Source organism: Xyrauchen texanus, chromosome 15 (genome assembly GCF_025860055.1).
Source record: "Xyrauchen texanus isolate HMW12.3.18 chromosome 15, RBS_HiC_50CHRs, whole genome shotgun sequence".
NCBI lineage: Eukaryota > Metazoa > Chordata > Actinopteri > Cypriniformes > Catostomidae > Xyrauchen > Xyrauchen texanus.
Window position 1 is genome coordinate 32,768,538 of NC_068290.1, and position 13,282 is coordinate 32,781,819.

The window sequence follows — 13,282 nt, forward strand, 5'->3', positions numbered from 1 at the left end:
TACACGAGCAACATAAATAAGCTACCTTGCCTAACATTGCCATGAGTTGTAAATAAGTAAACAACATGTTCCCTTTAAATCAAGCATCTTACATAGATCTACAACACGTCCAAGTGTAATCTAATGTGCTAATCATTTCCAAAAATGGGTTGTTTTCAGTGTTGGTCACCTCATTATATGAACATTGTGCGTGATGCTTGTTTGCTGATGATATAAACACACCTTTAGATGAATTAATGTTTTATTCTACACAGAATATATCAGTCATCACTTGTACAAAAATACCTGAAAAGGTTACAATTAGGATTTGTAAGCCATTCAACTATTTACACAAGCAAGCAAAACACATTATCAATACAGAATCTGAGGAAGGAGAAACCTTTTTTCCCTTTGTGTGTGTGTGTGTGTGTGTGTTTGACATTCCCTGAAATTGTATATATTTATATTAACTTACACTTATGGTCATGATCTTTTTTTATTTGTTGCAATTATTTAACATATACAAAGCTCAGGAAATATTACTGAAAGATGAGAAAAGTTTCTGATATACTGTGACGTGTAGTACCGTTTACGGAGCAGAAGGTCTGCTTTATTTCAGTACCCATGTTTCACAATATTCATTATTAGGATTAATGGCAACAGCAATAATTACAAGTAGATCAACAAAATAATAAAAATACAATTATAATTAAGTTGTTCATTCAAATTACTCTGTACCTACGATTGAATAATGTAATTACATTGTAACATGGACACTAATGTAAAGCATGACCTCCTCCATCAAAACTACTAAATGAACACACAACCTTGATCAACATCCTTTTATGTCTACATTAGTAAAGAGAGTGACAGAGAATAGCCGGGGTGGTTTTGAGGCACCTGATATACAGAAGCTTACAGAACCAGAGACAACATTGCAGATGAAGTAGAGATCATCTGTTTGGCTGATGTTTTTAACGGACACTTCATCAGTTATTGTTTTTTTAATATCAGGTTTACCAATAAAAGTTAGATATAGCCCAAAACAGAGATGGACTCACATAGTTGAAGACACATTGTGCAAAGTTTAAGATTCCAAAAGTTACATACATTTTAATATGAATTAAGTGAAGAGCCCTGGACAAGTGTATATTGCCAATTAAACAGGTTCAGTTAATTCTTTGTCGATTATGCACAGTATAAGTTTCATTAAACAGACTGTTTTCTTTAGTGGATACTGATGATTTAATATCGGATTTGCATGTTAGTTATCTGCCATCAAAATAATTGGTATTAAATTGGTCGATATCTTGATGGATGCATTACGATACATCACATCCTACACAGTCATTCCAGATGAATCTTGAGTATTTTGAAGGTCAGAGACTCACTAAGAGAGGAAAGAAATGAACAGAGTATCGAACGAACAGTCTGGTGTATTCAATGTCCCAATAAAATGAATTACACCGGTGTAATAAAAAGAACAAATACAGAAGTCGTCTTGCTGGTCCACAGGACCAGTTTTAAACAGCCTCCACTTCAACCCTGAGCAACCCAGTTACATTCATTTCTTTTAAATATAAAAATGACATTTAGTTCTTTCACCGATCAACTCTCAGTTCACATGTCACAAATGATGCTACCTGCTTCTTTCAAAAACAATGGGGGAAATACTCAAATGTTCCATCTTTGATTCATATCAAAGAAACGTATTCTACAGTATCTACAAGGCATATATTTGTTAGCATTTTCATAATAAGTGTATTTATTAGAATAAGTGAGTTTTGCAAAATAGCAATTTAGCTTAATGATGACCTTCAATGAGTTCAGAGTCAAGTTTTTTGCTCGAACAAAACATAACATATCCTTAAAGGTCATTAGCATGACAAATATAAAACATAAAATAGAACAGATTCGATATTTACACATGTAACCAAACAATACAAATGCAAGTTTCTACATTTCATATGCCACTGTGGAAAGTAAATCTGCATCCAAAAATTCAGTGTGATATCTACAGACTTAGAAACTTGTGTATGAGTGGAATGTACGTGTTTCCAGTTGAGCTGCATCGTACATGTTCTAGTAAAAGAGAAAAAGATGAAAGAAAACGACGGACAATGTGATTGCAGTGTATCACTGTGTTAACTCAGAAATGACATCCACAGTGTTTGGAAATGTGACATCAGACACAACAGTCACAAAGCGGACTACTTAACAGGCAAATTAAGATCTAAATGTACTAAAAGATTTACCTTCCATATGGCAGAATCCATAATCATAATCTTTTCACTTGATAATTGATGTCTCAGAAAAACATATCTCTAAACTGAATACATCCAAATTTCTCAAATATATTGTTACACTAGAATCACAGTGCATTGAAACAGAAAATGCTAAGCAACTGCATATATAACTGAAATGTTTAGATCTTGGCTGGCTGATGTATAGCTTCACTTGTCAAACCCTGAAATATAAAGATAACAAAATGTCAAGTTGAGAATTCCTGTGTTTGTCTGTTCATTTGCTGAAGTCAAGACCCACCTGAAGCGGAGTACACAGCCGTTAAACACACACACACACACACACACACACACACACACACACACACACACACACACACACACACACACACACACACACACACACACCCTCAAAACAAGCTTGAATTAAATGAGCACTTAGCATTGAGCACAATATTCAGACATTTAATAGCGCTGACTTTAGCCCTGCCGTTTCTTTCTGTGGTTGATCGTTCACTGGGGAAGTATGAAGAGAGAATGATCTATCCTATCCTCAACTAAACTTGTCTGACATGAACTAAACTACTCTTTTAAGAGAAGCTTAACATAGTTTGGAAACTTGCCAGAAATTGAAACAAGATTTTTTACAGAAATGAATTTTCTTAACTTGTTACCCTGCACCCCACTTTTGAACACAAAGAAATGACACACAGTATGCAAACTACACCCATATCGGCACAAAGCAAAATTGTGTAGGATGACATAACTATTGTTTTTTTTTTGTTTGTTTTTTTTTGAGAATACACCTTGATGATTTATTTTCCTTTGTCCACTTTGAACATGTTTTTAAGAAGCTGCTGATTATACAACATGTTTTTAAGCATTTGGGCTTCAGGAAACAATGGCAGTCAATGGAAAACTCTGTTTGAGGTGACTATTGTGTTACTTTTGCAAGCTGTGACATTCAATATTATTTTTTCCCCACTAAAACTGTTGTTGTGATACTTGTTTTGTGTGAGCTTTTTCATTAGTATTTTACAATTTTTTTTTTTTTTTACAATTTGTAATACAAAAAATAGGTGTTGTTTAATTGCAGTTTACAAACATCGCAATTCTGCTATGTTGGGTCTCTGATGGTCACATTTATTTATTTATTTATTTATCTGTTGTCCTGTATGAATAATTATCACTAAATTTAGTTAGATAATACAATTAAGTAAATTGAACTTGTTTTAAGGATGTTTAGATATTTTTTTTACTGGAACACAAGACACGACTACTGATTAAGAAAATGATTCTTTGCAGTGTATTAGATGGTTCAAGAAAGGGGGTCTAGTTGTCCAGTTAACTTAGATCCAAACAGTTCATGAAAATGTGAAAGAACAATAGTGGAGTGAACAGTGCTGAGAAAAAAAACGAACCGAAATTTCAAGTAATCATTCGAATCCGGATAAATAAATACATTTGTCAAAACAAAACTCAAAAATGATTGCATCATCTGCATTTTTCTACATAATGGTCTCTCGGGTGAACTTGAAGACATGGTACTATGCCCTCTCAATCTAACTATATACATTAGAAGAACATACTAAAAAGATGTCTCATTCCTAACATTGCGGCACAATACCAAAAAATCTTTACAAATCTGCTTGTATCTTCCGCTACCATGGACAAGGCAAAATAGAAGTTGGAACCCCACCGTTCTGTGGGTGTTCTGTAGCCCAGGCTTCACAGTGTGCCGTCCTCAAGACAATCGTTCCAAACATGGAGAAAGAGTCGACAACCATATGGACTAGAGCTGGGACTGAAGGTGACAGCAGTTCTAGAGATTCCCATTTTTAGTTGGTGGCTCCTGATAGACTGTTGACAGAGAGGAGCTTCCAGCAGAGGGTTTAGTGGTTATTTTTCACTCAACTCAATAAACTCCTTTTTAAAAACAAGGCACCTTTCCTGATGGAAGTGGTGATGATATCTGCAGAGAAACCATGTTCTGCTTGCACTCTCAAAAGCGATAGTTCACCCAAAACCAAATATCCAAAACTCAAACCCGTGGGATATTATTGTTTTCTGTGGATCAAAAAAGTAGAAATTATGCTTTATAAATAAATACCTTGATTTTTTTTATATTGATTGATTTGATTAACTGATAATCTCACTAATGTATGGCTTTAGAAGACTTTTATTTTGCTTGACAGCCGTTGTCACAATGAACTGTCAGTGTATAAAAAGAAAGTGCCAGGTTAAAATGTATCCTTTTGTGTTTCACAATAGAAAGAAAGACGTACAGGTTTGGAATGACATGAGGGTCAGTAAATTAATTTAAATTTTTGGGTGAACTATACCTTTAAGGGACAGAAGAGGGCGGTGCAGCTTATTTTTGTGATGGATGAAGAACTAACCAAGTACTTAACAGTCAGTGAAGGCAAAAGGCATTTATGCATGAGAGTTTTATGCTCTAAAAGATGAGCAAATAGCCCCACATTTTACAAAAACGTACAAGAAACCTGTCCAATCCTATTTAAACTGATCTCGAATGAGCAGGGATATAAAGCATGAATCTAAAGGCATTGCCTTTTCACAGTACTGAATCCACCAATCGACAGTCCGCATCTCACAGGCCTTTCTTGAACAAAAAGGCGATCAAACCTGCTTGATTTATAAAAGCAACAATTACCATAGCCTGGTAGATCCTGGTTCAAGAGTGTAAAATCAAATAAAAAAAACATATGATTTGATATGATGAGTGTTCTGCTGGTCTTCCCAAAACCACCAACGTATCTATATGATTAAGATCGTGGATCATGCAGACTCCCTTCGGATGATTGTCCTGAGAACCGGCTCCGGCCATGGTCAAGTGTGCAGGTGCCTGAGAGGTTCTTCAGCAGCTAACACACAAGCTTTATGTCCTCAAGTAGATTCTTGCTGTTTGCGTTCATGTTTTGATTCCCTCTCTTTCTTCGCGGTGTGCTTTTCTCCAGCGCAGCATTACAACACAGCACACACACAGCGTCTGAGTGTTTGTTTTTAGGTGGAATTAGGCATAGGGGGTCATAAGGCCACAGTGGTGCAGGGGTGTTTCAGTTTGCACGGCAGAACGCCTCTGTTCAGCATATAGAACTCCACTAATTGGATCAGATCTGTGAATTTGGTGGCACCATCGTCAAGGCTCAAGAACATTTGACCGTCTTCCTCACACTGGAAAGAGAGGGAAGAAGAGTAAGATATTTATTTATTTATTTAAAAAAAAATATATATATATATATATATATATATATATATATATATATATATATATATATATATATATATATAAAAGACACATTTACTTGAGATATCAATTGTGTAAGTCAATAAAACCTTTTTACTGCATTGGCAAAATATTTTTAAGTAAAGTTAAAAAATTATATAAGAAAAATAAACTTAATACAAGATATATTTAAGATATATAAGTCATAATATCTCAGACAATTGTTCTTCACAAGTACTTTAATCTTGATTTAGGTTGTTTAGACATATTTACTGGACAACAAGACAAAATATTGATTAAAAAAAATGTTTTCATTCTATTTGAATGAATACTTGGCAATATACTTAAGCGTGCATTTTCACCGTTTGAAAACACATTTAATTTAGTAATTGCGTTAGGTAGTGCTAGAGCCGCAGACATTACATGCTTCAGCTTTAATATGCTATTAGGAACAGATAAGCTCACCGGTAAAATCTGGAAATGTTTGATTTTCTGGTGGTGACACAGTGTAAGTACAAATGCCTTGGGATTGCTCTGGCTGTCCCTCAAGATAAACATTCTGTTGGACAAAAGAAAATGAAGCATTTAAGTGTCAACAAATAGATTGCATCTTGCAGCATGTTGAGAACAAGTATTGAGCTTTGATCTGTACCCGTCCGCTCTGCCCTGCTGATGGATCATCTTATGGGATTCCTCCCGTGAAATACGACCATGAAACCAAAGCTGAGTTCTGTGGATAACTAGATCAGTGGAGAAACAAAATGCCTTTAAGAAAAGCGTGATGGTGTGTAGGTGTCTACAGAATACTGCGTACATTGATGCTAAGATCATCTTTCCTTTGAAAGCATATGTTGCAGAGCCTGTATGCATCTAATTCATTTCAATTGATGAAATGGAAATAAGCAAAAACAAATTATAAAATAATATATCTTTTTTTTATTATTGTGATTAGGGCTGTTGATTTAACGTGTTAATTCAGTGCGATTAATTGTATTTAAAATAACGCATAAAAAAATTCATGCAATTCAATCGCAATGCCTCAGGACCGTAATAAGGAAGATTCCTGAGAAATGCAAGCTTGTAGTACCGCATGCTTACTCAAGAGGGCAGTAATGTATGGGCAACACACAGTTTATACAGAGAACAAAACAACCCTTCAGCAGCAGCACAACACAAACATGCATTACGTTCTTGTGTTCAAAACACTTGATGGAGCGCAAATAACTTGACACAATGACCTAAAATGTTATGTTTATGATGCAATGCAGCAGAGACGCTACGCAAGCATCTGTCTGATGCAGATGTACATTGACGGGACCTTAAACAAGCGCTCGTAATAAATCTCCAACTGATTGACAAATTTTTTAAAGATAACTATGTATAATTATTTCATCATTATACATTGATTTATTTTTATATGAGGGGCTTTCTCAGCAAATATTTGTAGATGTGATTAAATGTGATTAATTGCGATTAATTAATCGGGAGTCCATTATTAGATATTTCGATTGACAGCCCTAATTGTGATATTGACGTACAGTAGGAGTATGTTGGTAATTGATAGGTAAAGGCCAAAACAATTTTAACCCTTATATACACAACCAGTGCTGAAATTTTTGAAGTTTTGTAGACAAATACAACGTGTGCCTATGTACACATTTCTTTAAAAAAAAAAATATATATATATATCCTTTTTTAAATGGATGAGTTTAATAAAAAAGGGAAAGTAGATAGTATACAGCATGCTTGGGAACTCATTCAAAAGTATTTATAATACATCCCAGGATGCTACTTTTGAAGTTGGTTGAGAGAATGAAAGTGTGCTGAACTTTAATACAGACAAATGATGGATAATTTGAATAAGCTAAAATATAACAGCTTTGATTTGTTTTACATTTTTGATCAAGTAATTCTCATAGTTCCATTCGAACTTTCATTGTTTCAATAACTTAACTATTATCCTAATATGCAGAAAATAGACATAAATACAAGTAATTATGTTTGTAACATTCAACATAAGCAATAATGAGTAGTACCTCCACTTAATGATAAGGGATGAAGCGGACTGGGGCTGCCCAGGATATTCATTCGTTGACTTCTCTTCTGAAAAGAGACCCAGACACAAAACCACACAGTCAGTCCATTATAAAGTTTCAACATCATGCTAATTTGGTTTATTCAATCATGCTATTGACAAATTATACAGTTCTTTTCATTGGTGGAAATTGTTGCACTAAACCAGGGGTTGGAAACCTATAGCAATGCTTGCCAACATTGGTTAATCACTTGCATGTGTTTAAAAGTGAGAGAGGAGAATATATTTTATTTATATGAAGTCCCTAACAGCTGCATCTGGCATGCCAATCTACCACTTGATGTAATCCTTCTTCTTAATCTGGCAGCGTGTTTATTTAGTTATGAGCTGAATGGGAATCTTAATGCTATTAAAGTGTGACGTAATGCGTGTTCCAACCATTTGTGCTTTGCGAGCTGCTGACATCGCAGCACAGTGCAGCATAGTCGATTTTCTTGTTTTATTTTTACCTTTTTTTTTTTATTTTGCAACACATGATGTAAATAAGAAAACACTGGTATCAATGTTAATTAAATAAATTAGAAAAATGCACAATGGAAACATTTTCACAAGTCAACTTGACTTTTGAAATGCACGTTATGTTATGCATACATATAGGCTACATACAGTACATGCATACATACATGGGGTGGGAAGCCAACCCCTGCACTAAATCATTCAGTTTATTCATCCAGATTATCACTGAATGTATGGTTAATTTATCAGTTTATTTCGAGACATTTTTCTATTATTTCAAGTGGCTTCACCAGTGAAGACCAGAAATACTGATTACCAGAGTGAAAAATTATCATAATAAACAAACAAACAATTATTGGTGATTACTGACTCTCCATGCGTGCCCTTCCTCCATAGCAGCACTCTGAGCCTCAACGGGATTGTCGATCACTCTGCCTATCCTTCCTGAGAAATCCATGGCAACCAGAGAATTCTCTGAGACACTCCTCTGGAAAGCAAGATATGAGAAGAAAAAATAATGAATGAGATATACCACTATTTAATGTAATAGTCCAAACCTTTTTTATCATGCCACAGCATCAATCAGGATCGATGGTTGTGGTTTTCTAAAATAATAGCCAAATTTACGATTTTCCTTAAATCAGAGTTATTCTGCATCTCTTTACTGCATTTGTATAAAAATTAACAGTCTGTATTGCATAATATTAATAAGACAAGCTGTAATAATAACATCACTGCCAACAACACATGAACAATTATGCCATAATGTGACATCATGGCCCAAATACTGACACATGTGTCATTAATGCTCCATCTCTGAGGTAGAATGGAAGAAAAAGGAAATGAGAGAGTAGGTTGAAGGGAGCATGAGTCTTACCACAGGCGCTGAGAAGTGTGAGAGCAACGTTTTATGCTGCTGGGGGATCTTGAAATTTTGATAGAGTAGAATTCCATACTAGAAAAAAAGGGAAATAAGTGTTTAAGTTAACAGTTCTTAGGTTCTAAAAAAGCAAAGATAAAATAGTACTATCGAACAAAACATCAAAATGAATCATACTGAAGCAAAGCTTCAATTAATGTAATTTGCTCAGTGTAATGGGAATGGAACATTTTGTGGGTTCTAGATACACCAAGAAAAAAGTGCTGGTTCCAGATCAATCAGGAAAGGTGCAGGTTTTAGATCAATAAAGGCAAAGGTTATGTGATCTAGATCAGTCAGGCAAAGGGTGCAGGATCTGGACTACCCGGTAAAATGGTGCAGGTTCTGGATAAGCTAGGGAAAGGGTGGAGGTTCTAGATTACCAAGTCAAAAGGTCCTGGTTCAAGACTAGCCAGTGAAAGGGTGCAGGTTCTCAATCAGCTAGAGAAAGGGTACAAGTTTTAAATCAGCAAGTCAAAGGGCGCAGGTTCTAGATTGTCTAGTAAAAGTGTGCAGGTCCTAGATCAGCTAGGGAAAACATGTAGTGTCTATATCAGCCAGTCAAAAGTTGCAGGTTCTAGATTGTCTAGTAAAAGTGTGCAGGTCCTAGATCAGCTAGGGAAAACATGTAGTGTCTATATCAGCCAGTCAAAAGTTGCAGGTTCTAGATTGGCCAGTGAAATGCTGGGTGTTCTAGATCCTCTAAAAAGCATGCAGGTTCTAGATTGACCAATGAAAGGGTGCATGTTCTAAATAGGCCAGTCAAAAGGTGCATGTTCTAGATCAGCTAGGGAAAGCATGCAAGTTGTAGATCAGCCAGTCAAAGGGTGCTGGTTCTAGATTGGCCCAGGGAAAAGGTGCAGGATTTAGATCAGCTTGGGTAAGCATGCAGGTTCTAGATTGGCTAGTGAAAGGGTGCAGGTTCTATATCAGCAAGGGATATAGCCTGGGAACTAGATCAGCCAGAAAAAGGGTGCAGGTGCTAGAATGGCTAGTGAAAGTGTGCAGGTTCCAAATTGGCCAGTCAAAGGGTGCATGTTCTAGATCAGATAGGGAAAGCATGCAAGTTGTAGATCAGCCAGTCAAAGGGTGCTGGTTCTAGATTGGCCCAGGGAAAAGGTGCAGGATTTAGATCAGCTTGGGTAAGCATGCAGGTTCTAGATTGGCTAGTGAAAGGGTGCAGGTGCTATATCAGCAAGGGATATAGCCTGGGAACTAGATCAGCCAGAAAAAGGGTGCAGGTGCTAGAATGGCTAGTGAAAGTGTGCAGGTTCCAAATTGGCCAGTCAAAGGGTGCAGGTCGTAGATCAGCTAGGGAACTTGTGCAGGTTCTAGATTGACTAGTGAAAGGGTGCAGGTTCTATATCAGCTAGGGTTACAGCCTGGGAACTAGATCAGCCAGTAAAAGGGTCCAGATGCTAGAATGGCCAGTGAAAGGATGCAGGTTCTAAATTCTCCAGTCAATGGGTGTAGGTCCTAGATCATCTAGGGAGAACGTGCAGGTTCTTGATCAGCTAAGGCAGGGGTGGGCAACTATTTTGGTAAAGGGGCCACATTGGGCTTTAAGTAGTGCATAGGGGGCCACATTGTTTTCCTTTTGAGATGCAACGTTCTGCATTGATTTGGTTTTTCTAACTTTTAAGCCCAGAAATAGTTGTGTACTCAATCTTCTGAAGAGTATCTGTGACTAACGGGACTATTCTGCAATTGCCTAAATTATTGTATTGCTCTACAAAGGTAGATACTTTTCTATCAGGCATTAAAAAACTGAATAAAGGCTGAGCTTATAAATGTATTTTACCATCTCTACTTCACTGTTAATTTATTATTCAGTTTAACAATCTCTACATCAGGGGTCTATTTTAATAAATAAAAAAAATTACATTGAAAGAACTTTTAATGTTTGTCACAAAGCAGACGAGTTTACTTATTTTTTCTAAAACACTACCCCTTTACATGCTAAAAGGGTAAAGATGCGGGTCTTCTCGATGGTTTGACTTTCAGCACACAACAGAATAACACCGTATAACACTTTTCCTTGAGCAGAATTTTGCAGTACAGATTGCTAAATATGTTCAAAGGGGAAAGCGAGAGATAGAAAAAGCGCACTCTCGTGCATGGTTGCCAGATTGAACAAAATATGTATAACATTAGGCGGAATATTTCTAATTTGCGCAAGTATAAATCTCAAACTGGGGGTGTTGCGTCTCTTATCTGGCAACCCTGAGCATGTTAAACGCTTGTGGAGACGCGTTTTCCCCCCCCCAAAAAAAATTTTTTTACGATAAATGAGCCGCGGGCCACATTAAACAATGTGGAGGGCATGATCCGGCCCGTGGGCTGTATGTTACCCATGTCTGATCTAGGGGTAGGGGCCAGGTTTTAGATTGGCTAGTATAAAGGTGCAGGTTCTAGTTTGGACAGTGAAAGGGTGCAGGTATTGATCAGCTAGGGAAAGCATGCACCTTCTAGATCAGTCAGTAAAAGGATGCAGGTTCTAGATTAGCCAGTAAAAGGAGCCAGGTTTAAGATAGGTCAGTGAAAAGGGTGCTGGTTTCAAGATCAGTCAGGCAAAAGGGGTTCCACTCCCAACCTTAAAGAGTCTGAAGGCTGTCATCCAACACATTCGGCTCTGCTCGTCCTCCGCACACAACATCCTCAGATCTTTCACTTCATTCCTCACTTTGTTAGGCTGCAAATCATCAATGCACAGCATTAGCCTCTCTAACCAAAAAAATCAAATATGTTAGATGTTCAACTGTGCATTTCTGTGTTAGATGTTATAATGCTCAAATGATTATAATATTACGTTTTTCATTTAACTTTTAATAGGCTACTTAGATTTCTCTTAACAGACCACATAAACTTACTTTTATGCAGAACTCATAGTCAGTTGGTGCATTGTGCAGCTTTTTGCCTGTTATAACTGTAAAGACATTGCTGTCCTCAATGTCTGCAAGTAGCTGTAAATGCCTGGGCTCCTGTGAAAGATCAGCCAACAGCTCATGTCATTTAATGGATAAGGAGGGGAGAGGGCACTAAAAGAGCATACAGAGAGGGGGAGCCCAGCTAGCTCCTGATGGCATTAACAGAGACTTTTACATAGGACTGGTAAAACAGACCACTGTGAAACAAATTGCATAAAAATTGCAAACATAAGCAGTTTTAAGAAACCAAGCAACTTCAGCCATTTTATTCCACCAGCAGATAGGAAAGGTAACTTACCTTCGACGTTCCTTTTGTTGAGAAATACAATCCTGACCGCCTTAAAAACACATACAGTTTCTTCCATGATTTCCTGCCAGTCTCCTTCACATACAAATATCCCTGGATCTCAGGACAACTGCTGGAGTTTAAGAGGTTCTGCAGGTAAAATCAAGAATATGGTCTATTAAGTTTAGGCAGCACAGGAATAGTTCACCCAAACCTGTACAAATGTTACACAATAGAGATGCAAGACAGAATGTTAGCCTATGACCCCATTCACTTTAACTGCATAATTTTTCCATACAGAAAAAGTGAATGGTGACTTGAGTCATTCTGTCTCCATTTGTGTTCCACTGAAGAAAGAATGTCATATGGGTTAAGAACAACATGTGGGTGAGTAAATGATGACATAATTTTTATTTTTGGGTGAACTACAGTATCCCTTTAATCAACTCTAACTTTTACTTCTACTGCAAATTATTCCTCAACTAACCCTATCCATAAAAAGGTCCAACGTGCCACTAAACTAAAAGAATAAAAAGATATTCTGGATTAGAGACCCAGGCATGTTATCAGAGTGTGTGTAATGAGAGTAGACTTTGGTCTAGTGCATGTGCATGTAAACATATGTTGCATATCTTTGCTCACTATCAGAGCTATCAGCTAGATGACATGAGGGGAGGGGAGGGTGGGGGGGTATCTGGTAAAGAGTCAGAGATGTGTAGGGTGATGTTAGATCAGGGGGTGAGAAGGAGAACACATGCCATACCTGCAGTAGCTGAGATGGGGGGATGGCCCCATTGGTCTCATGACACCAGGCCACCATTTGCTCTGGAAAGAAGTTCTGTTGAAATAATTGTAAAAAATAAAAAAAATAAAAAAAGCATGTTGTACTTCACTACATGCTTATGAAAATTATTATTTTATTTTGCTTCTGTGCATGTCATCTCAAATTAAATTCCCATCATCATATTTTCATAGTAATAGAGGTAAATACAGTCACAAACTAACAAAAGTGGTATTTAATCCATGGTTATTGTATAATTATATAATGCTTTAGTAGTTCAAGTACTTCAGTTTCTAGTTTAGTGCCTGAGATCTCACATTTACACCAGAGATTTCACTTCCATCTCTAT

At 36.8% G+C, this 13,282-nt stretch overlaps 1 protein-coding gene across 4 annotated transcripts in view; it reads right to left on the minus strand.

The window, feature by feature from the left end:
* Window positions 1–231: 231 nt before the first annotated feature.
* Window positions 232–13,282, minus strand: part of LOC127655796 (growth factor receptor-bound protein 10-like) — a 120,909-nt gene continuing 107,858 nt past the window's right edge. For all 4 annotated transcript variants that reach the window (XM_052143773.1, XM_052143774.1, XM_052143772.1 and 1 more), the window contains 10 exons: window positions 12,916–12,990; window positions 12,165–12,302; window positions 11,810–11,920; window positions 11,533–11,631; window positions 8,898–8,975; window positions 8,391–8,507; window positions 7,506–7,572; window positions 6,122–6,209; window positions 5,935–6,028; window positions 232–5,417 (listed from right to left, as the gene is read on the minus strand). In XM_052143773.1, coding sequence (XP_051999733.1) covers window positions 5,271–5,417; window positions 5,935–6,028; window positions 6,122–6,209; window positions 7,506–7,572; window positions 8,391–8,507; window positions 8,898–8,975; window positions 11,533–11,631; window positions 11,810–11,920; window positions 12,165–12,302; window positions 12,916–12,990 — 1,014 coding nt within the window. In that variant the 3' untranslated portion in view covers window positions 232–5,270. The remainder of the gene's footprint in view (window positions 5,418–5,934; window positions 6,029–6,121; window positions 6,210–7,505; window positions 7,573–8,390; window positions 8,508–8,897; window positions 8,976–11,532; window positions 11,632–11,809; window positions 11,921–12,164; window positions 12,303–12,915; window positions 12,991–13,282) is intronic.